The following is a 21165-nucleotide window of genomic DNA, read 5'->3' on the forward strand; positions in this document are numbered from 1 at the left end:
TGTCTAACCCACAGTTTTACCCTTGGGGGATAAAAAATCTATTCCGTTCTAGGCACAAAAGATCATTCTTGGAAATGCTTTTAAACGATTTATTGAAGTATTTTATATATTCCATGACTTTCACAGCTCGTGGCATTGTATGGATTAAGCTGAAGTAAACAACAACTTGCATTTATATAGCGCCTTTAATGTAGTAAAACATCCAAAGGCGCTTCACAGGAGCGTTAAAAGTTGCAGTGTTAGTCAATCAGCATTCATGTGTCCTGGATAAGATTTTCATAAAGCCCTCGTTGCTATGCCGCAAAGTGGCAAGATGTGAAGTTGTAATTCGCCACATGACAAGTCCCCGTCCGTGGCCACAACATTGCCGGGTGGTGACCGGAGCCTAGGGCCTTCCTCCCAGGAATACCAAGAGAACATCCGCAAATGCATCACCTTGGGTCACTCCTAGTGGCTGTCTCAAGCAGAAAAGCAGGTTGCCCAGTTGCCATCTGGAGAGATGGGCCTAGAAATTGGGTTGGGGCGCAAAAGTCGCCTGAGCGCAGGATTTAGCGCAGCGTTCGAGGCTTCAGTGATCGTCAGATATTCAGTTTCATTGCCCCTCGAGGGACACGGGGCGAGGCTCGAGGCGCTCCGCGTCCCTCTTAGGGCGCTGAAACTGAATATCACAGCGCAACGGCACGCTGCGGTACTGCAGGCCTTCCTCCCACTGTTAAGGGGGAGGGGCCTGCAACAGCGCGATCCCCGCTCGCGAGTGCCGGCAAATGAGCCCGGCACCAAGGAGAAGTGCCGGGCTCTCGGGAAACAGCTGGCAATGCCGCGGGGGGGGTGGGGGGGCGTTGGGGTTAGGAGGCCGGGGACGGAGGTGCTGGCAGGCGAAAAGGCGGCCGCCGAAAAAGGCGGCTGCCCCGCACCTCCACCTTAACTTGTGCCGCTGCCGGCACAGTAAGGCCCCGTGAACCGGGCGCGGGTTTGCGCCGTTCGCTACCAAATATCGTGAACAGGGCGCTGCGCACACTGATGATGTCATCGGTGGCGGCGCAGCACAAATGGCTAACGTCACCATTAGCGCCCCTGCTGAATATCGCGAGATGCGCAGCCAGTGGCCCTACAGCCACTGACTGCCTCTTTAGGCGCTAACAGGTGGCGCTACTCACCCAATTTCTCCCCCATGGTATCTTAGAGGAGAAAAGAAACATGAATTACAGGAGGAGACTTGAGAGAAGTTTTTTTTTAATCTGCTAGAAGAAATTGCCTGACATTTTCTGAGGCATAGTATTTTTAAAAATACAGTTGTACAATTGTACAGTTGGAAAAATACTCATTACATATTGGGGAACAAAACTACAAAGATATATTCATCAGTCAAGCCACCAATTACACATTAATTTACAGGAGGAAATTGCACAGTAATGTTAGAACCAGAGATGTAAAAGAGCTGCTTCCAAAATGGGTTAGAGCACAAATTCTAATTGTTAATGACTAGAATAATGAATAAGTTACAAACAATGATGGTGGCTGCCTTTGAGAATCTAGTTTCAGGAAGAAAGGGTTAAACATGCAGCTGCACGAATACAGTAATTACAGATTTCATTGGGAATTAAGATTGTTAATGAGCCTTAAATCCTTAATGCTGATGCCCCACAATTGGGCCATTCTTCTCTTGTTCTGGTGTTTTACTTAAAAATACTTTTACACAGCGTATGTGCTCAGAAGTAATATTAAAAACCCAACCACATGGTAGGTGGAATGACAAAAATAGTTAGAAAAGTACATGAATTGATTTGAATAAACCATTATGAATAAAGGGAAGAAAACATTAAAATGTGCATCTCATTTGTTTCTGAAGCACTCTATACATGATTGCTTCTGTATTTGAAGAAGGTATTTAGAAAGGTTTTCAGTTAAAACTTTGCATGTCATTTTGTACAGTATAGTAAGTTAAAATCAGGTTGCAAAGGTTACAGCGAAGCTTCTATTGATTGGGGAGTGATCTGTGTGAGATATGATGCTTTTATTCAAATGTGTTAATATAAAATTTGAAGTAGTTCTTTCAAAGTAGATTTTTTTGGGGGCATTACTGCTTATATAGTGTTTCAACCCATTAACTACAGTGGCACTTCCAGCCTGCTGGGATATGCTTTCCCAAATGGCAAGCTCCTGACCTCCGGTTGCCTATAATGGTGAGGGGCGTGAGCAGAAATTCATTTCTTTTCCACAGAAGAGCCACCCTAGGTCACTGTTGTGCACCTTCTAGTCGCCAGACCTGGGAGAGGGTTTCTTGACAACCCTATTGGTAGGCAAGTGGAGAAACATAAATCCAGTGATATTGGCCCAGAAATTCGAATCGGGGCTTCCCGCGGGTGCAAGCCCCCGACGTGCACTTACCTTGCGCGCCGGCTGTTGAGCTGTGGGCCCCCGTGGAATTGCGATCCTGGGCCTCCTCCAACTGCTGGCGCGCAGTGCTTGCGTATCCCAGGGGCGCAGTTAGTTCGATGCGTCCCCTGGGATCACGTGGGCCATGGAGAGCCAATGGTAGCAGGGAATGCTTCATTCATAAGTTTGACAGGAAGACCTGTCAAACCTATAAATACTATAAGCCCCAAAACATCACTAAATCTTCAAATAATTTTTTTTTAAATCACATTTTTTAAATAAATATAAATTACATGAAATAACTATTTTAAACAATATACATTTTTGAAAAAAATAATTTTATTTTCTAACGGGGCTAAAAATAAACGTACCTTTCTTTAAAGTATTTAAAAATAATAAACCTGTGGAAAAAATGTTTTAATTTTAATTAATTCACCACTTACCTTGTAAAAAGCAGGCCTTGCGACTGCTTTTTACATGTCTAACTCCTGGAGACTTACCTTCCCGGGAAAACCTGCAAAATAAAACGTAAGTTCGATGCGCACGCGTTCCACCTCGTAACCCCTTCTTTCAGGGGAACGGAAGTGCCGGTTTCCCGCGCATGCGCAGTGCATGCAGGAAACTGGCACTTCCATTGGGCTTACGGGTGAGTACCCCGTGCTTACTCGCCCGTGGATACCCGAATTTCTGGGCCATTGTAGCAAAAGCTTTTCACCAGATTCTCAGTCAAATTACGCGTTTTGTCCCATCCCGTATGTAGGCAGTATTAGCAGTTAATGAATGATATCTTCAGTGTGCATGTTGAACAGTTGATTATCTTGGAGGGTATCATGAGTTAGTAGCACATCAAGGGTTCATAATGATGTTGAACCTGAGAGCAGGAAGTGGAATCCACAGTACCTGATAATTTGAGACATGAACTGCAGATAGCTGACTGTAGTGTATGTGCTTGCCAAACTGCTCATAGTCAGTCCTCAAGTGACAATGATGATGCACAGGATTCTCATTATGCCCCACTCTCAAAAATAACAGGCGAGCTCCTACTCTGCTAAGTCACATATGGTTAGGAAGTTTGCATTCAAAGCAGAGCTAAGCCACCAGTTGCACCCCCGCCTCCAACCAGCAATATAAGTAGCAGTCCAGCTGAGTGGCATGATTATTTACAAAAAAGCGTAACTATACAGAGAAATACACATTGCGTATTTCTCTCTGCACTCCCTTATATGTTATAAAAAATGATATGAAACAAATGAATCAAATCAAATCAAATCAAATCAACTTTTATTGTCATTGTTAGTGCACAGTGCAGTACAACGAAATGTAGGCTTGCGGCTCCCGAGAGTGTACAATTTGGATTAGGACACTTAAACATTCAACATACATTTGTACATATATATTAGCATAAATATGACCATAATAAAGTGCATCGGCAGATGTGCAGGCTTTAGTGTTTATTTGTGGAGTTCAGTAGGCTGACAGCCCTGGGAAAGAAGCTGTTCCTAAATCTGGTCGTACGGGTGCAAATGCATCTGTAGCGTCTTCCAGATGGTAGGAGGGCGAACAGACTGTGGCTGGGGTGGGTAGGGTCTTTGATGATGGACCGTGCCCTCCGTAGGCAGCGTTTCTGATATATATGTTCTATGGTCGGTAGCCGGGTGCCGGTAATGTGTTGGGCAGTTTTGACTACCCGCTGCAGGGCTTTCCGGTCATGGGAGCTACAGCTGCCGTACCATACCGTGATACAGTTTGTCAGGATGCTCTCTATAGTGCAGCCTGTAAGAAGATAACTATACCCAATATTTATTTTGAATTGTGTGGCACATGCCTGGACCTAATTCCATAAAGGAGAGACTTCATCTCGACACCAGCATCTTAAAAATGCTTCTGATTCATGTTCTGCCATTTCAATCCATTAGTCTCCCTCCCCCTCCCCCCATCTCTGTTCAAAGGATATGATACTGTTCTATCAGATTATGTGACAGAAGGATAGTTCATACTTTGGAAAATGTTTTTATTTAAAAATGTTGTGTAGGTTTAGTTCACTTCCCCACTCCTCAAATAGAATCCAGTGGAAAAGATGTGCAACAAGCTGATGCTGTGAAGCTGAAATCAGCTTGATATGGACTCTTGATCTCAGTCACCAGGTTTCACTCATCGCTCTTTGCTGCACCTCTCTGTGCATCCTGCTTGCTCACTTCGCAATATCCTGCCTCCTGTCCTACTGAAAATGGCAGGCATGCTCCTGTTGGTCCATTTCCACTTCTGAAGTCCTACTCCTGCTTGTAAAGCCATTACCAATCACACTTGCTCTTTGAACCCCGCTACTGACATCACATGTAAAAGGTCAAAAGCCGCGCTTGAGATTTGAGAGAGCTGCATGCGACTCACTACAGAGAATCTTGAGCCTCTTTGTGCTGGAGTCAGCTCCGGTTTTAATTTCAGACTTGCACTACAAATATAAGTGCAGCTTTGTTTCACTGATACCAGGAAATACCATGCTTTGTATAAATAATAGATACCTGGGAGTCATTACAAGACAGTAATCTATTTGCGGGGGAGGGGTTCAGATGCCTTCATCAAACCACATGTGAGCTGAACTGGCATCTGAACTGCAAAATAAAATTGCTGCTTCAAAATCACCCCTGCTTCTATTTATTTTTCTAATGGCTTTAGTTTTCTGAGAGGATTTTATCATTTTGCGTGCGTTTTTCTGCCCTCTATGCCTTTAACACACAATGATGTTTACACTAAATGATTAATAATTCTGGCATGCTTCCCCCAAGTTTACTGGGAATTACCAGTCAATTCTGTAACTAGTCTGCATTTAGTACTGTAATGTTCTATACTGTGTTTAAATAGATTCCGCCTTGGGTGCTTGTAATTTTATACAATAGCACCGTTCCTTGCTGCTGAGGAACTGTTCAATCAAGGATCCCCATTATAAATGTTATTAACAACTTTCCCAGGTTAGCATTAACGCAATTAGTGAAGAGGAACTTTGATGAGTAATTAATTAAGATTCTTGAGCTAATTTGACTGCATTAATAGGGAAATACTAATAGTTTGTGATGTAATGTTTGTTGCGTGTAGAACTCTGTTCAGAGTATGCAGAAAATGGTATATTCAGTCGGAATATTCGCAGAGTCAGATAAGTAACAAACAGCTGAGATTTTAGTAACACTGACTGATGTAGACAATTATAATAATACTGATAAATGTATGCACTGAGCCAGCGTATTGTATCCTCCCTTAACCAGGTGAAATCTTCATGACTATGACTGTTAAGTGTTACTGAAATTCAGACAGTCTATTTTAGGAGACTGGGTGGCACGTTGTGTTAAAACCTGCCCTTTGATCTGTGCGACTTGCATTCAAATCCAGTCCAGACAGAACGGATAAATGCTTCCTCTTTCTGCTATAAAGGTCCTACGTAAAATGAGTTTGGGCAGTTTGAACCCAGTTCCTACCGGGCCTAGATCTACAGCACAAAGCTGCTCTTAACTACAGCACTAATTAGCAATCTCGCTCAGAGGCCACCGGGACGGCTTGTGTGAAAATTGGAAACATTCACACCCTTGCAGCCTTACTGCTGTGAAAATTGGTTTAAGGTGCATCGAAAGGATAGAGTGGAATGAACTTTATTCTGCATCTGGTCTGTGTTATACCTGAACTCAAAAGTACCTCAGTGGGTGTTAAAAGTGGAAAAGGTTTCCGTTCCATTCCCCAGCACTGGCATCAGCATTAAATTCAAACAAAAAATGTAATAGAATTACAAGGCTAATTATCAGAAGACTAATTAATATAAATTGTTCAAATTTGCAGGATATTTCCCTCTCTCTAACAGCTATGCACCGAGCTCTGATAAATATGCTTTAAAGCTTTGGTGTTATGCACAAGATAGCAGCTGGCGTCAAACACAGCTGAGATGTTCAGTGTAAGAATTGCTTGGCAGTACTTTTTCAGGGGCTGTATGTGGCTGAATGCTACATTGAGTTGGAAGAAGCTATTTTAGGCCACATGTAAAAAAAAACTATTAATGAAAAAAACCTGGAATAAAATGAGAATGAGTGGGTTTTGTTTTGAATATTGGGAGATGTTGAATGAAAAGTTGTTTTCATCTGCCTTGCAACATTGGGAATAGGTAGGTGACTCACTGACCGAGGCCTTGGGAAAACTAAAGCGAGTGAGGAAAATCAAATTTTAAATAATGTTAACAAGCTGCTGAAAGCTTCTCGGTTTTGGATCTGTCTCACTGATTCTTTGAACCTTTCTTCAACCCTGAAAATGCCTTTCTGCTATACTCTAGGTAACAATTAAAAGCGGTTTCCTGCACAATGTCGCTTGTGCTGAGACAGATGTACCAGCTAAGACCTACGTTCTACAAATTCCGGCCGCTTCTCATGCGATCAGCAGTGGAGAGCCGGGTAGGACCTGCAGCTCTGTTCCTAGACAACTGCAAGCAGTGTGGGGCCCTGCATGTAACGCCGAGCCGACCGCTTGCTACCAAGAAGACCAAAGGTAACCACCCTCCCTTCTTACTTCTCCCTTTTTTATAATCTATAATATGTAGAAATGGAAAAGGTGTTTGTTTAGTTGTTGAAATCATTTGCCTATGTACTGTAATTGCTATGTTTGTGATACTATTATAGAAAGTCATCTGGTTCAGATCAGTTTTTGTAATTCAGCTAATAATGGTTGAAGTATTGGTTCTCCATGATCAGAGTTATGGTTTAAAATGTAATCTTATTTGGGTTTGAAATCCTATCATCTGGTAACCTATTTTTGTGGTGTGTAAACGTCTACAGTACATACATATTTTTGGCATCCATCTCTGAACTCAGTGTATACTCTTGCTTGTTTACGGGATGGAAATTTTTACATGGCCTTTCCAAGTATCTGTTGGTTACACAACCGGAAAGATGCAAATACAACCACTAGAATGTCATTGTAAGGTGGTTATCGAATGTGAATATTTGCTCAGGTGAGATCAATGAAGGTTTTGACTTACTAAATTTTGGTAAAATACTATCATACTGCATAAATTGCAGAGTGCTTATGATCAGTCAGCAGACAGGAAAACATCCTACTTAATTCGATATACAGAATAAAGGAGTAAAAAGAAGTGGTGTCATTACTGAAATTTCCTTTACCCCAGCCACTTTGGTGTCCAAACACAAAATGACTCAGCCTCAATATGACAGCTGCGGCAGGTAAATCTATGTACATTGAACTGATTTCAGCTGTTTACAGATGAGCTCCCAATGGCTAGTTACATCTGCTGAACTTACATTAGCTTATAGTACCTTTATACTTGCAGTGCAATGTACCTGAACTGTTGCTGATTGTAACTTGTAGTGAAAGCTAAAGGACAGCCAGGACCGCGAGTGAACATCAATGCTGCTTTAGTGGAGGACATTATTAACCTCAGCGAATTAAAACAAGAAATGCTGGAAATCCTAGAGAATCTCAAAGATGATTATGGGAAGAATCTAAATATAAGAACCTCACCAGGTAAGCTTTATGGTTGTACAGTGTATTTTGGAACACAAATATTAATTATAGCTCCTGCTCTCTAAAAATTTTAAAAAAAACCTAGAGGTTTTAGAAATAATGCACATGTAATTATACAATGTGTGTGTGTGGGCTTATTCATGCTGGTTTATTGCTTGGCTGGAACTGATTTTTCATACAGCATGATCCTTTCAGTGTGACTGTACATGTGCTACCACAAGTCACCCAGAATTTTGCTTTTGCCACTCGCCACTTCCTTCATCAGATTAACCAGTACAATTGTTTAAATGCCACACAAACAGCTATCAATAGTCCACATAACATTACAGAGGAATCTTAAGCTGCTGTGGTCAAAGTGGCTGCCAGCCCATTACAATGTGATCAGAATGTCTCTTCTCATCAAAATCACACAGTCATAATTTGCAACAGTAAGTTGACCTCCATTTTACTTCTTTTTATTCATTATCCAACAAGCTGATTTGGCTCCCCGCTATGTATCCAATACCTAAATCGCTGCTCAAGTAATCACTCATTTTGTTTGGCAAAATTGACCTTCATTTCCACTGCTGTGCATTTGTGAGGCTGTTCTTTTGCTGATGCGACACTATTTTTATAGTCAAGTGCCTGAATTAAGTGTTCCTGGGTTTCCTGAAACCTGCCCCAGGCTAAATTTCATTACATTCTTTGTCTGAGTGGTCGAAGCTAAAAAGCCAAGATGGATAATTAGGCAAACTTTTTATATTTAAAAGATCTGTGGTGTGAAACCCTAATAGCTTCCAGAAATGATTGTCTGAGGACCAGGCCTCTGTTTCTGCACCAAAAATGCTCAGTGTTCTATTTTCACTTTTGGAGAATATTGCTGCTGAACAGGAAGCTATCCATAATGATTATCTTTTCACAAAACCATAAAGAGTACGATTTTACTTACTGTTCCCAAGAGTACTGTTAAATAAAAATGGAGCATACCCCTCTCTTCTCCGAGTGCACTTTATAGTCTTATGCAAATTATAAACATGGTATTTCATTAATTTTTTTCCTAATTGTACATGTCAGTAATCTGAATTTGAAATTTACAGAAAGCTGCTGTGGGAAGTTTCATTTTGAAAGTTATATAAGTCATTTAGTACTCAATGTTTTAAAATGATCAATTAAAAAAAAAATCCAAACGCCAGTTTAAGAAAGGAAATGGTGGCATGCAAGATTCCCAATTCTTGATATTCCACACTTTACTTTATAAAATTCACATTTATTTTGAGTGCCTAACCATGCTTTGGGTGCGCTACATTATACTTTGGTCGCCCTGTACGACCTTCCACAGCCCCTCTTTACCATGGTCTTGACCAGGAAGAGTCCATTTTTGCTAATAGCTTCCTGAAAATGGTTTTTGTAGGAGGCATATGTCAAAACCGTCTAGCAGAAGTGTTTGCAGATGTGATGGATTGGTTTTCCATGTAGGCTGACAGGTAACAGCATCCCAAGGCAGGAAAAATCTAATTGTCATGAATCCATTTCCAAAAAAAAATTCAGTTGTGTTCCCAATATCAAGCAAGTTATCAAGTACTGAGTTCTATTATTTAAGGAGTTGTTTTTTTTCCACTTTCGCTGATTAAGTGCTGACATGAAACTTCCAAATAAAAAAATGGTGGTTATACTGAACTGCAAAATTTGTGAGAATGAGCTGCCAGTAAAATTAAATTTTCTTTAAATGTTTCTGCCAAGAAGTGTAAAGGAATTTATGGCATGTGGAATAGTAGGAGCAAAATATCACCCATCTTGTAACATGCTGAAGCACCAGCCCATGTTGTTTTGCTTACTTTTATCACCCAGAATAGAAATTTTGACACCTGAAGCTTTAACTGTACGGTAAATAATAAATCATTCAACGTGTATTTACTGTGTTCTGAATTCAGTGATATGTGCAACAAGTCCCAGTGATAGTTTTATTAGCTGTAATGTGAGTTGAATAGGAAAAGGAATTAGAGAGACAGAATGTGAATGGATGCTGGACTGAAATGCTGAGCCCTTGATTTAATTGTAGTAGAACAGTCTTCAAATACCAAGGTTCTTTTAGGATCGATTGTGGGGTCCTACATCTGGAGTCTTGTGACATCAGTATTTCTGTCCATATATTATAAATAAAAAGGATTATTAAAACCATTATTATTGTAGTGTTGACTGAATAGTTAAGCTTCATTTACTATCAGAATTGATTATCCAAAACTCCTATCTACTTATAATATTAAACCAAAATTTATTTGTCATGTCTATATAAGGAAGCTGCTAATTCAGGTGGATTTACAAAAAATATTCAACTCCTTTTGCCTCATGAAGGCTATTAACATAATCAAGGAAGAATTTCTGGAAATATATATAAAATTTAAACCATAATGTCTTCATATTACAAGATCAAACATCTGCAGGAGATTCCTCATTTGGATTTACAAGATAATGTCCTACTATCGAATATGATTCTCTTTTACATAGTTACTTGAAGACCAATTCATTCCTCAGTGATTCTTTTACATCTGACTCATTTTCACAATGACATCAGTAGTCAGAAACAGCACCGTTAATATTTCCTTTGCTGCATGGTGCAGGGATGATGTGGTGTGAAATCCTGGGATTTGCAGGGTTACATCAGGTAATTGGTTTATGTTGACAGCAGTCCACAAGGCACAATGGTCCAACAGGTTGAGACTTTCTTGTATTTGAAATTCCGAGTTGATCACCGGAAAGAAAACAGCGAAACTGTAGAATCAGTAGCTTTGGGTTTCCATTGTTTTCTGCCCATTTCCAAAATGGCTGCTTTGTAGTTCAGAACATAAAATGTGTCATAAGCAGCCAGTGACTGGTAGCAGGCCACCCCGTCACCAATTGCTTTTGACATATAATTGACTCTGTATTGCCACTAGGCAACTTGTTACGAGATAAAATTGAGCTGAATTTCTATAATTTGCAGGAGACTGTGTCTCAGGACCTATGTTCAGTTGATGTGTAGGACAAAGGTATGCAGTGGATTGACGGGGATAATTCTAAATTGAATACAGTGAAGCCCAGTTTGTGATGTATGAATATTCAGTTTAAACGAGCACATCTGTTACTATAGAAACATTGGGCCTGAATTTGTGGTCGGAGGCTCCGACCGGCAAAAAATCTACGAACTTACCTTCTGCCTCGGGATCCACGGAGACTCGCGCTCCTGGGCCTCTATACGTAGACATGCGTCGAGGCCCAAGTATCTCAGGTGCATGCGGTTTGAAAGCGCCCCTAGGATCACGTGGGCCGGCCCAACCAATGAAAGAAGGGAATACCCATTCATTCTTCTTATCAGGATTCCGTATGTACGGAAACCCCATAAGTATGAATGGGAATACCCCCAAAAAATACCTATACACTTTAAATAAATATTTTTTTTAATCACATTTAAAATTAATTAAAATGGCATTTAATTAAACATTTTAAACAAATTTAATTTTTTGAAAAATAAATTTACCTTATTTCACAGGTTTTTAAATATATAAATTATTCATAAAATTTTATTTTTCTGCTTTTTAAAACTCTTTTATGCTGGTAAAAACAGGCCTTGCGTCTGCTTTTACCAGACATAAGAATTTCACATGCATTCGCTGGGCAGAAGTTGGGCAAATAGCGCAACTGTCCGCCCATGGATGTCCTTTTCCCGGGGATGCGGAGGACAGATTGTAAGTTCCGGGATTTAGCGCACGCGCAGCGCATGCCTAAACCCAGAACTTGAGGCCCTTACGGGCGCGTACGCACCCGTAGGGGCCACAAAATACGGCCCATTACCTAAAAATGCTCCATTTTACATTTACTTGATCTTGTTTGTTAAATACTGTCATCGTGTGCTAAAAACATGATATTTTCTTTAGGTGCTTTGGATCATATAACAGTTACTACCAGCGATGGAAAATTTCCATTAAACCATCTGGGACAAGTCTCCCTGAAGTCACCTCAACTCATCTTGGTAAATATGATGAGTTTCCCTGAGGTAAGTGAATGTGTAGAATATGCGCAGTGTTTATGTACCGTAAGTGTGATGTTTGTGGATGCCATTAATTGTATGTGCATATTTAACCATTACTTGGTATATAGTTAAATATTGATTGAGGCAAAACAGTATAATTCTGTGTGTACGACAGATTATTCAATTAAGAAATTGCATTTCGGTGATAAAATGTAGTAGCCTTTTTGTTATAGCCTATGTAACCTATAAGAGCAAAATGTACTTTAAAAAAAAAAAAATGTTTTATAGACTAATGAACTCTTTATTTAAGTGCAGCTCTAAAGTTCTTAAAAATCCTAAAAGTACCAAGCATAAGAATCATGCTGAACCTTGTTTTTTAATAGTCTTCTAAATTGACATTCAGAATCTGACTGCCATCTTTAAATATATCCCACTTGAAATCAATGTACAATGGTCATAAAACTAAATAGAGGTACAAAGCACTTATCTCGCTCTCTCTTCCCCTACAGTGCACACCATTGACTGAGGGGGTGGGTGGCATGCTGCCCAGGCCTCTGCCAATACTGCGATCTAACAGGCCACTAGGAGTTGTGCTCGTCCTCATTCTCAGAGGGAAGTGTACCTATTCCTCACGGCCTCCTGAAAATTGGAACTTGCTGTGTGGGGAATCATGGGCATCCTGTTGCTGTAGCTCAGCATCTTGCTACACCAGTGCACTGCTGTGCACATTGCTAATGTGTAATATTTTCCAATCAGTAAAAGTACTGTGAGCCTGTTAAATACGTTTTTAATTTTTCAAAATTATGATAGGTTTTGAGAGGGCAAATAGTGAAAGATGGTTTCCACTGGTTACTAAATCAGTAACGAGGGGACAGAAACTCAAGATTGTAACTAGAAGAATAAGAGGGAAGTTAGAAGTTTTTTTTTTAGAGGTTTATTAAATCATGGAACGCTTTATTGTAATTGGCTATTGAGGCAGAGACTATATTATTTAAGAAAGGAATGGAATAAGCATTTGAAAAGGAAGAATATAAAAGGATAATGGAGAAATCTAAAAGAAATGTGATTAGAGTAGATAACTCCAGTTGAAGAGCTAGCACTGGCCCTGGTGAGTTAGGCCGAATAGCCTCTAACAATTCTACAATTTGTATGATTCTGTGACCTGTTTTGAAGAACACATTCTGCTTGATATTATGATTGCACCGTATTTCAAAGGCTACCACCACGAAAAGAGCAGAAGGCTGTTCAGTTAAAACTCAAATTCTCAATTACAGTAAAGCCTGTTGTTTACTGTATGACAAGATGATGGATTGTTCAAAGCCTACTTTAACTTTTAAGTACTCCATTCCAAAGCATCTTTCATGAGAAGGAAATGAGCTACACTTCCACCTTGTATTGTCGTATTCGGGAACATGTTTGCTCGATAAACAAGAGCTTTCACTACAATTGTGCAAAATTGCTCTGCCTACTCTGATAATGTCTTTTACTGTTATGAATGTGGTTACAAAGACAAAAGTGTTGTGAATAGGACTGTCATTATAACAATAAGGGTTCTGCTATTTTCCTTTATCTTTGTGAGCTATAATTTGTTCCAACACACTGGCACGCTACCGTTTGGTGGCACAGACTCTATTTCTCTCCTGAAGGTGCTGCCTTATGGTGGGGTATAGTTCTATGGCACTGGCAACCCTTCAGTCATTCACCCACGAAACCATGCTTAATGTGCCAGCCAAAATGGAGTGTTGGCAGGCTATTTGACCATGGAAGATGTTGTAGCCTTGCCTAATTCTGTCCTGACCTGACGTGACGTCCGCAGACATATTTTCCAGCAAGGGATACTGGGGTAGCAAACTAGATTGGGGCTGATAACTGATTTTGTTTTTTCTTCCCTAGCTCAGGGAAGCTGAGGAAATTAATAGTATCCTCGCTAATTAAGCATTTGCTATGGTTTGAACTTCAGACTTTCTTGGTTTCTATGACTCAGTACCAAACCACAAGGTGCATTTACCCACTAAGCCATGGATGGAGTAAACTATATTTAGTCTGAAGTAAAATGCTTTATTTTGTAATATACCTGTTGTGTGTGCATTACTGTTTCCAGGCTATTAGATTAAAGATCAAATCTCACCATCAATATTTAAAAGTCAACCATGTCAGAAAATGCATATTTTGGACTATGTTTTTCCAGTGCCTCTTAGTAGATATAAACCTCTATTCCCATCGTTTTCTATACGTGATACACGTGGAAACATCTTGGATTTTGAGACATTTCCAATTCAATTAGAAAGTGTTTTGGATTTATATTTTGGAATCACTTCTTTAGTCCGACGAACAAAGTACAACATTTATAGTTTCTTGCAACAGCCAGAAAATGCTTTTGCATAAGTCACAAGAGTAACCCTTTGAATACTGAATTATTCATGCCGCTTGCATCCTGCAGTTGGGTTGAACAATGTTTTGAAAATGGTTATGAGCGACTTCACAGTGTGAGTAATGATTGCACCGAGTGCCCTCAGTAACTTTCAAAATCTGATCATGTTTTCTTATATTTAATATGTGCAGAAATGATTGACTTTAAATTTCTAAAATACTCCAAAGGTCAAGCATGGCATTGATCAGGTACACTGTCACCATTTCCTTGACAGAGTGTCTACATCATGGGACTGTGAGCTGCCCAGTTTTTGCACGGTCGTTAATGGCCGACTAGGAATGCAAAATTACTGCCAGCTAACGACACGTCAGTGAAATTTAAAGTACTGTATCTTGAATGCTGTGAATAGAACCAGTCTATTTAACAAAAACTGCTGTCCCATGTTGGTGTAACTCCATAGATTTAAGTTTCGCAACTTTAGAAAATTTGTCTGTTATACAGTTAATGCAAGGCGTAAAGTGGTTTATCTTTATTTTATCACCATTTTCCTGTCTGCTTGTGACCATTTGTCACATAAAGACATTGGCCGTTCTGCTTTCATCACCAGAAAGGCAAGCTGAGCTTACTTATTACATTCTGATTTCTCTTTGTGTTTGAATAAAAGGCAACTGGCCTGTCAAAACAACCCAGATCTAGATCTGCAGTACAGAGGTTTGTGCGAGGACAGCATAATACTGAATTATTTTGTCTTCGAACAATTTGGGTGTTTTATTCAATGTTAAAAACATTGAGTGTAAAACTGTAATTGTGTCGGTCTACTTGTAATCACTTCAACATTCAAAAGGCAATTAACACTACTCCCCCTCGTTGTTATTCTGCCCCAACCTAGAAAAACAGTTTGTATAAAAAGTGAAAATCTCATAATTTGAGTTTTCTGTTAGTCAATCCACTTTTTATTTTTCCTAAATGTATCTAATATTTTTGGAAAACTCTTTGAACACTTAAGGTGGTAGGTCGGGATCTCAAAGTCGTCTAGCTTTTTACATTATTGCCACCGGATTACACAGAGTGGGGCAAATGGACAAAATAACAACTTTAAATGGGAAATACCTCCTCTGTATTGAGAACCAGTAACTGGGGAACATCCACGTAGGGACATGAAATGCTTTCCCAACAGCATCAACAAACAAACAGAAAAGAAAATGGCCCGATAACCTCAGTTCGTGTTTAGGACATTTTAGCAAAGGAACTGTTTAATCCCCTCTTGCTTGAAGAAAAAGTGAGGAGGTGCAAAAATAGCACAATGAGCCGTTTAGTTAGCTAGCCTCAGAATAGGGTACGGTCAACTTGCAGTATCTGGCTGGAGTTAGCACAGGCAATGATGGTGATTTTTTCCTCTCCCTTCACCCTACCATTAGCAGCCGTGCCTTCATCTGCCTAAGCCCCATGCTCTGGAATTCCCTGCCTCAGCCCATTTGCTTCTCCACCTGCAATTCCTCCTTCAAGACCCTCCTTATAACCCACCTCTTTGACTAAGTTTCTGATCACCCCCTCTTAATATGTTCTTTGACTCGACATCCATATCTTTCTGATTACGCCTCTGTGAAGCAGCTTGGGGTGTTTTTCTAAGTTAAAAGCACTATATAAATGTGTTCTTGTTATATCTGGCTTACTGGCATGTTATTTCTATTGCAGTGTGCTAATTAAAACAATATTTTCTGCCATGTTGGCATTGTTTTCCATTTGGTGGCTAACTGTCTTTCAAAAGAATGTGCCACTATTTGCAGTTTGGAAACCATCACTTTAGAAGAGGTTTCTCTTTAAACATTATGTACATGTCCTGCTCTTTCATTTGCCATGGGAACCATTAGCACAGTACAAGCAAAGTGCAAGATCTGTACTGAGATTTACAAGTAGCTTTAGCTTGGTTTTTGACATCTGGCTTATAAAGCCCCTCTCTAGGAATGTTAAAAATATCCCTCAGGATATCAAATGTTTTTATTTGTACTAAGTGCCAGCATCATTAACATTCTTTTTTCCCCCAATTTTTTTCCCAATTTCTCTGCTTTTCTCCTGAATGTTGAGGAGTATTGTTTTACAAGGATAGCAGCCTTCTGGTACCTCAGCCAAGTGGCCATTTAAAAAAAAAAAAAAATGTGTGAGCCTAGACAGTGAGTATTGGCAAACTATTTGACCATAAAGGGCTTCACAACCGAGTCTGATCCCATCTATACTTGCATTTTGCAGTAAGAGTCATTAGATGGTGATCAGGAGTGGGGAAACCCGGCTAACCTTTTCCTCCCTTGCTCAGGGACGCTGAGGCTAATTGTAGTTCCCCAGCTGCTGCCGTGACTGAAATTGTCTGATGTTGCCCAGACTGGAGATTTGACCCAGGACCTTCTGTGTCTATGGCCTGGTGCTAAATTATGCACAAGTTACCATTTCCCCATTAGGGTGCTGGGGAGCTAGCATTATAGCAACTCCTTTTACCCGCCTTTGCTCCATTTCATCTGATACCCTTGCCCAACAAAAATCAATCGATCTCAGTCTTGAAAATTTCAGTTGACCCAGCATCCACGACCTTCTGGGGGAAGAAAGCTCCAGGTTTCCGCTACACTTTGTGTGGAAAAAATGCTTCCTGATTTCACTCCTGAATTGCCTACCCCTATTTTTAACATTATGCCCTCTTATTCTGGATTTCCCCACCAGAGAAAATAGTTTCTCTCTCTCCATCCTATTGAATCCCTTTATCATTTTAACCATGACCCCCTCAACTGTCTAAGCTCAAAGGAATACAAGCCAAGTTTAATGCAACCTGTCCTCATAATTTAACTCTTTGAGAACTGGTATCATTATGGTGAGTCTGCATCGTACCCCCTCCAAGGCCAATATATCTTTCCTGAGGTTCGGTGCCCAAAACTGAACGCAGTGCTCCAGATGGAATTTCGATCAAGGTTCTGTACAACTGAAGCATCACTTCCTCACTTTTGAATTCTAGACCCCTTGAGATAAAGGCCAAGATCCCATTAGCCCTTCTGATTATGTTTTGTACCTAGCAGCAGGCAGAAAGGAAATATCAGAAGAGGTAGCACCTGTGGGCTTCTGTTGCACATCTCTCAGCATATGGATTTAGAGAAGCATTGGTGGAAGCTTTGGAACAGGCCACAACCGCATGTCATGTCATGTAAATGGTGTTTGGTGCAGGGAGATCAATGAACAAGCAGAATGGACATTGAGACCAAAGCTGAACCCAAGATGAGATTAATAGCTGGAAGTCCGTCTCACTTATTCATTCCCTTTTGCAATACATACACTTAGACTTGCGTGCGTTTCTATTGAAGTTTTTAATTCATATTTGTGTTGACAAGGAGTGCCGCTGTGAACACCAAGTTACACTGCTTGATGCTGTTGATGCATATCATTATTGCTACTTTATCACGAAATAATTTGTAGTTGATTAATGAGCAATTCTGCGCCCAGTACATAATAAAATAAATGTTTCACACAATTTGGAGGAAATGTGGTTTTGATTATGAAGTCCTTTCTGTTTATTGCCTGTAGATCAGCCCAACAATTGCTCCTTGTAACTATTTACCTGTTTATTGATGTCAGATCAGTCCCCTTTAACAATGATGTTGGTTACTCCTTTTTATGTATTTAAGTTCTGTTCTTCAACTTAATAGCCTGTTTGATATTTTAGAAAATATATTTATTTAACAGTTATAACGAATACCGTATAAAACATCTACATAGATACCCAATTTAAACTTTGCTTTTTAAAAAAAATTTAGATTTAAAAAAAGTTCTTGGTTTTGCAACTATTCCCAAGAGCATTAATTTGTGGTTTCTAAAATAGATTGCCTCAAACCATTGAAAATATGTTCAAAGAGGCAGAACTTTTTTCCTTTAAATTTTTTTTCCCCTTCCTTTCTCCTCCTCTACAATACCACAATTTTATCCCTCTGTGTGCAAGGGGACTTAGCTTGCAATTCGCAGTGGGATCAAAGCTGCTTGGACTGAATCTAACTTCCTGATATTCTTGGTGAAAGAGGTAAACGTTTCCATGTTCTGGGCAAATAGATTAGCCGGACGGAGACGGAGCAGTCATCTGTAAGTAATTATTCTGCTAATGCCCTTTACCTTTTGATCTGGTTCACAGGCGACGGTGGCTGCCACCAAGGCCATAAGAGAAAGTGGAATGAACCTGAACCCAGAAGTGGATGGGACTCTGATCAGGGTGCCAGTTCCTAAGTAAGTAATTCGAAGGTTATGCCTAAGGTTTCCGTCTTTGTCTGCTGACTGTCATTACAGGGCAGTTGCTGGCAAAAATACTTACGGCTGAAAATTAAGTTTTTGAATCATGATGTGAATTTTCTTGATGAAGATGATTTCTGTATAATATGCAATGTTTTACTTTCTCTTTTCAGAAAATAACGTGAATTAAATATATTACCTTCCTCTCCATCTAATTTAGAATACTTTGTAAAATCCAGAGAAATAATGGCCTAGAAATTCGGTGGGCTGTGCCACCAGTTAGCGCCCAAAGAGGGCACTTAGTGGGTTTAGCGCCACTGGCCACGCCTCCCGCAAAATTTAGTGGGGCGCTAATGGCGAAGTTAGCCTGTAGCGCTGTGCCGCCACCGATGACGTCATCGGTGTGCGCAGCACCCCGCTACCGCCCCGATCGCGATATTTGGTCGCGCCCCCGTCAGGGGGGCCTACCTGCGACGGTAATGGCGCTAATTAAAAGGGAGGTGCGGGGCAGCCATTTTTTTTGCTGGCCGCCTGCCAGCACCTCCTCGCGCCGCCATCCCCGGCCTCCTGAGCCCCCGCCCCCCCCCCCCCAGGCAGTGCTGGCTGTGTCCCAAGAGCCCAGCACTTCTCCTCGGTGCTGGGCTCTTTTGCCGGCACTCGCGATCTCCAATCGCGCTGGTGCAGGGCTCTCCCCTTTAAGAAGGGGAGGAAGGCCTGCACTACTGCAGCGCGCCACGCTGTGGCACGTTGCGCTGCGATATTCAGTTGCAGCGCCCCAAGAGGGATGCGGGGCGCCTCGAGCAGCGCCCCGCTTCCGTTTGGGGAGCCAAAACTGAATTTCCGGCTGACACAAGCAGCTCCGTCCGGAGCAGTAATTCCAGCGCCCAGGCGAGCTTGGCGCCCCGACCAAATTTCTAGGCCAATGTGTTGTGGAAAATTTGGATATTTGAAAGTTACAAAGCCAATTTAAGTGCTTGAAATTAAACTTGCTGGTGATTCAAAAGCTCACCAAGAAACTCCACTTTTAACAATTTAAATACTGCCAGGATAAGATGATTTTTTAATCCCTAGTCTTAAGTAATTTTATTGCTTTTGATAAATCTATAGTTTTCATTCCTGATTCTTTGTCAAGCTTGCTGATCTCTTAGAAGTGTGTCTTAGCATGTAGTATATTTGGATTTCCAAAAGGCATTCGATAAGGTGCCACATAAAAGGTTGTTGAGCAAGATAAGGGCACATGGGTTGGGGGTAAGGTATTAGCATGGATAAAGGATTGGTTAGCATTCAGAAAACAGAGTAGGGATAAACGGGTCATTTTCAGATTGGCAGGCTGTAACTAGAGGGGTGCTGCACGGACCAGTGCTTGGGCCTCAGCTATTTACTATCTATATTAATGACTTAGATGAAGGGACCGAGTGCAATGTATCCAAGTTTGCCGACTATATAAACCTAGGTGGAAAAGTAAAATGTGAGGAGGACACAAAGAACCTGCAAGGGATATTGACAGGTTAAGTGAGTGGGCAATAAGGTGGCAGATGGAGTATAATGTGGGGAAATGTGAGGTTATTCACTTTTGTAGGAAGAATAGAAAAACAGAATATTTTTTAAATGGTGAGAAACTTTCAAATGTTGGTGTTCAGAGAGAGTTGGGTGTCCTAGTATAAGAAATACAGAGTTAGCATGCAGGTACAGCAAGCAATTAGCTGGCAAATGGCATGTTGGCCTTTATTGCTAGAGGGTTGGAGTTCAAGAATAAGGAAGTCTTGAAACAATTGTAAAGGGCTCTGGCGAGACCACACCTGGAGTACTGAGCACAGTTTTGGTCTCCTTATTTAAGGAAGGATATACTTGCCTTAGAGGCAGTGCAACGAAGGTTCACTAGATTGATTCCTGGGATAAGAGGGTTGTCCTATGAGGAGAGATTGAGCCTATACTCTCGAGTTTAGAAGACTGAGAGGTGATCTCATTGAAACATGTAAGATTCTGAGGGGGATTGACAGGGTAGATGCTGAGAGATTGTTTCCCCTGGCTGGAGAGTCTAGAACTAGGGGGCATAATCTCAGGATAAGGGGCCGGCCTTTTAAGACTGAGATGAGGAGGAATTTCTTCACTCAGAGGGTTGTGAATGTTTGGAATTCTCTGCCCCAAAGTGCTGTGAATGCTCATTCATTGAATATATTCAAGGCTGAGATAGATGGATTTTTGGACTCCAGGGCCTAGAAATTCAGTTGTTTGCGCCAGCCGCTAGCGCCTTAGGAGGAGGAGATGTGGGGTGCTAAGCGGCTAGCGCCCGGGCGCAGCGCGATCTGCGCCTCTCGCCAACTTCAGTTAAGATTTAGCGGCGGCGCCAAGCCTTTGCGCGCGCTCAGCTGCGCGCGCAGATCCTGACGTCATTTCATGGTGCAACGCCCTTTGTGCGCCCCAAACCGGAAATTCAGTGGCGCCGGCCTATTGTGCGCCTGGCGCCCCTAGCGACTGGTAGAGGGGAACGGTTCCCAGTCGCTGCGGGGGGCGCTAATTAAAGGGCACTCCTCCTGCAGTAGAAATGGTAGCCATTTTGCAACACTCCTTTGTGAGAGACGGATCTTTGGAGAGAGACAAAGATAGAGAGCTTTCTGGTTTGGCTCCACACTCGCACAGGCACTTGTGGCTTCAGGCCACAGCTTTG

At 41.2% G+C, this 21165-nt stretch overlaps 1 protein-coding gene across 4 annotated transcripts in view; it reads left to right on the plus strand.

The window, feature by feature from the left end:
* mrrf (mitochondrial ribosome recycling factor) overlaps window positions 1–21165 on the plus strand; it is a 67695-nt gene that overhangs the window by 26073 nt on the left and 20457 nt on the right. For all 4 annotated transcript variants that reach the window (XM_085965719.1, XM_085965718.1, XM_085965722.1 and 1 more), the window contains exons 2-5: window positions 6683–6894; window positions 7732–7887; window positions 11778–11896; window positions 18403–18494. In XM_085965719.1, coding sequence (XP_085821845.1) covers window positions 6711–6894; window positions 7732–7887; window positions 11778–11896; window positions 18403–18494 — 551 coding nt within the window. In that variant the 5' untranslated portion in view covers window positions 6683–6710. The remainder of the gene's footprint in view (window positions 1–6682; window positions 6895–7731; window positions 7888–11777; window positions 11897–18402; window positions 18495–21165) is intronic.

This window comes from Somniosus microcephalus, chromosome 23 (genome assembly GCF_052327205.1).
Source record: "Somniosus microcephalus isolate GS21.2 chromosome 23, FLI_Smic_1.0, whole genome shotgun sequence".
NCBI lineage: Eukaryota > Metazoa > Chordata > Chondrichthyes > Squaliformes > Somniosidae > Somniosus > Somniosus microcephalus.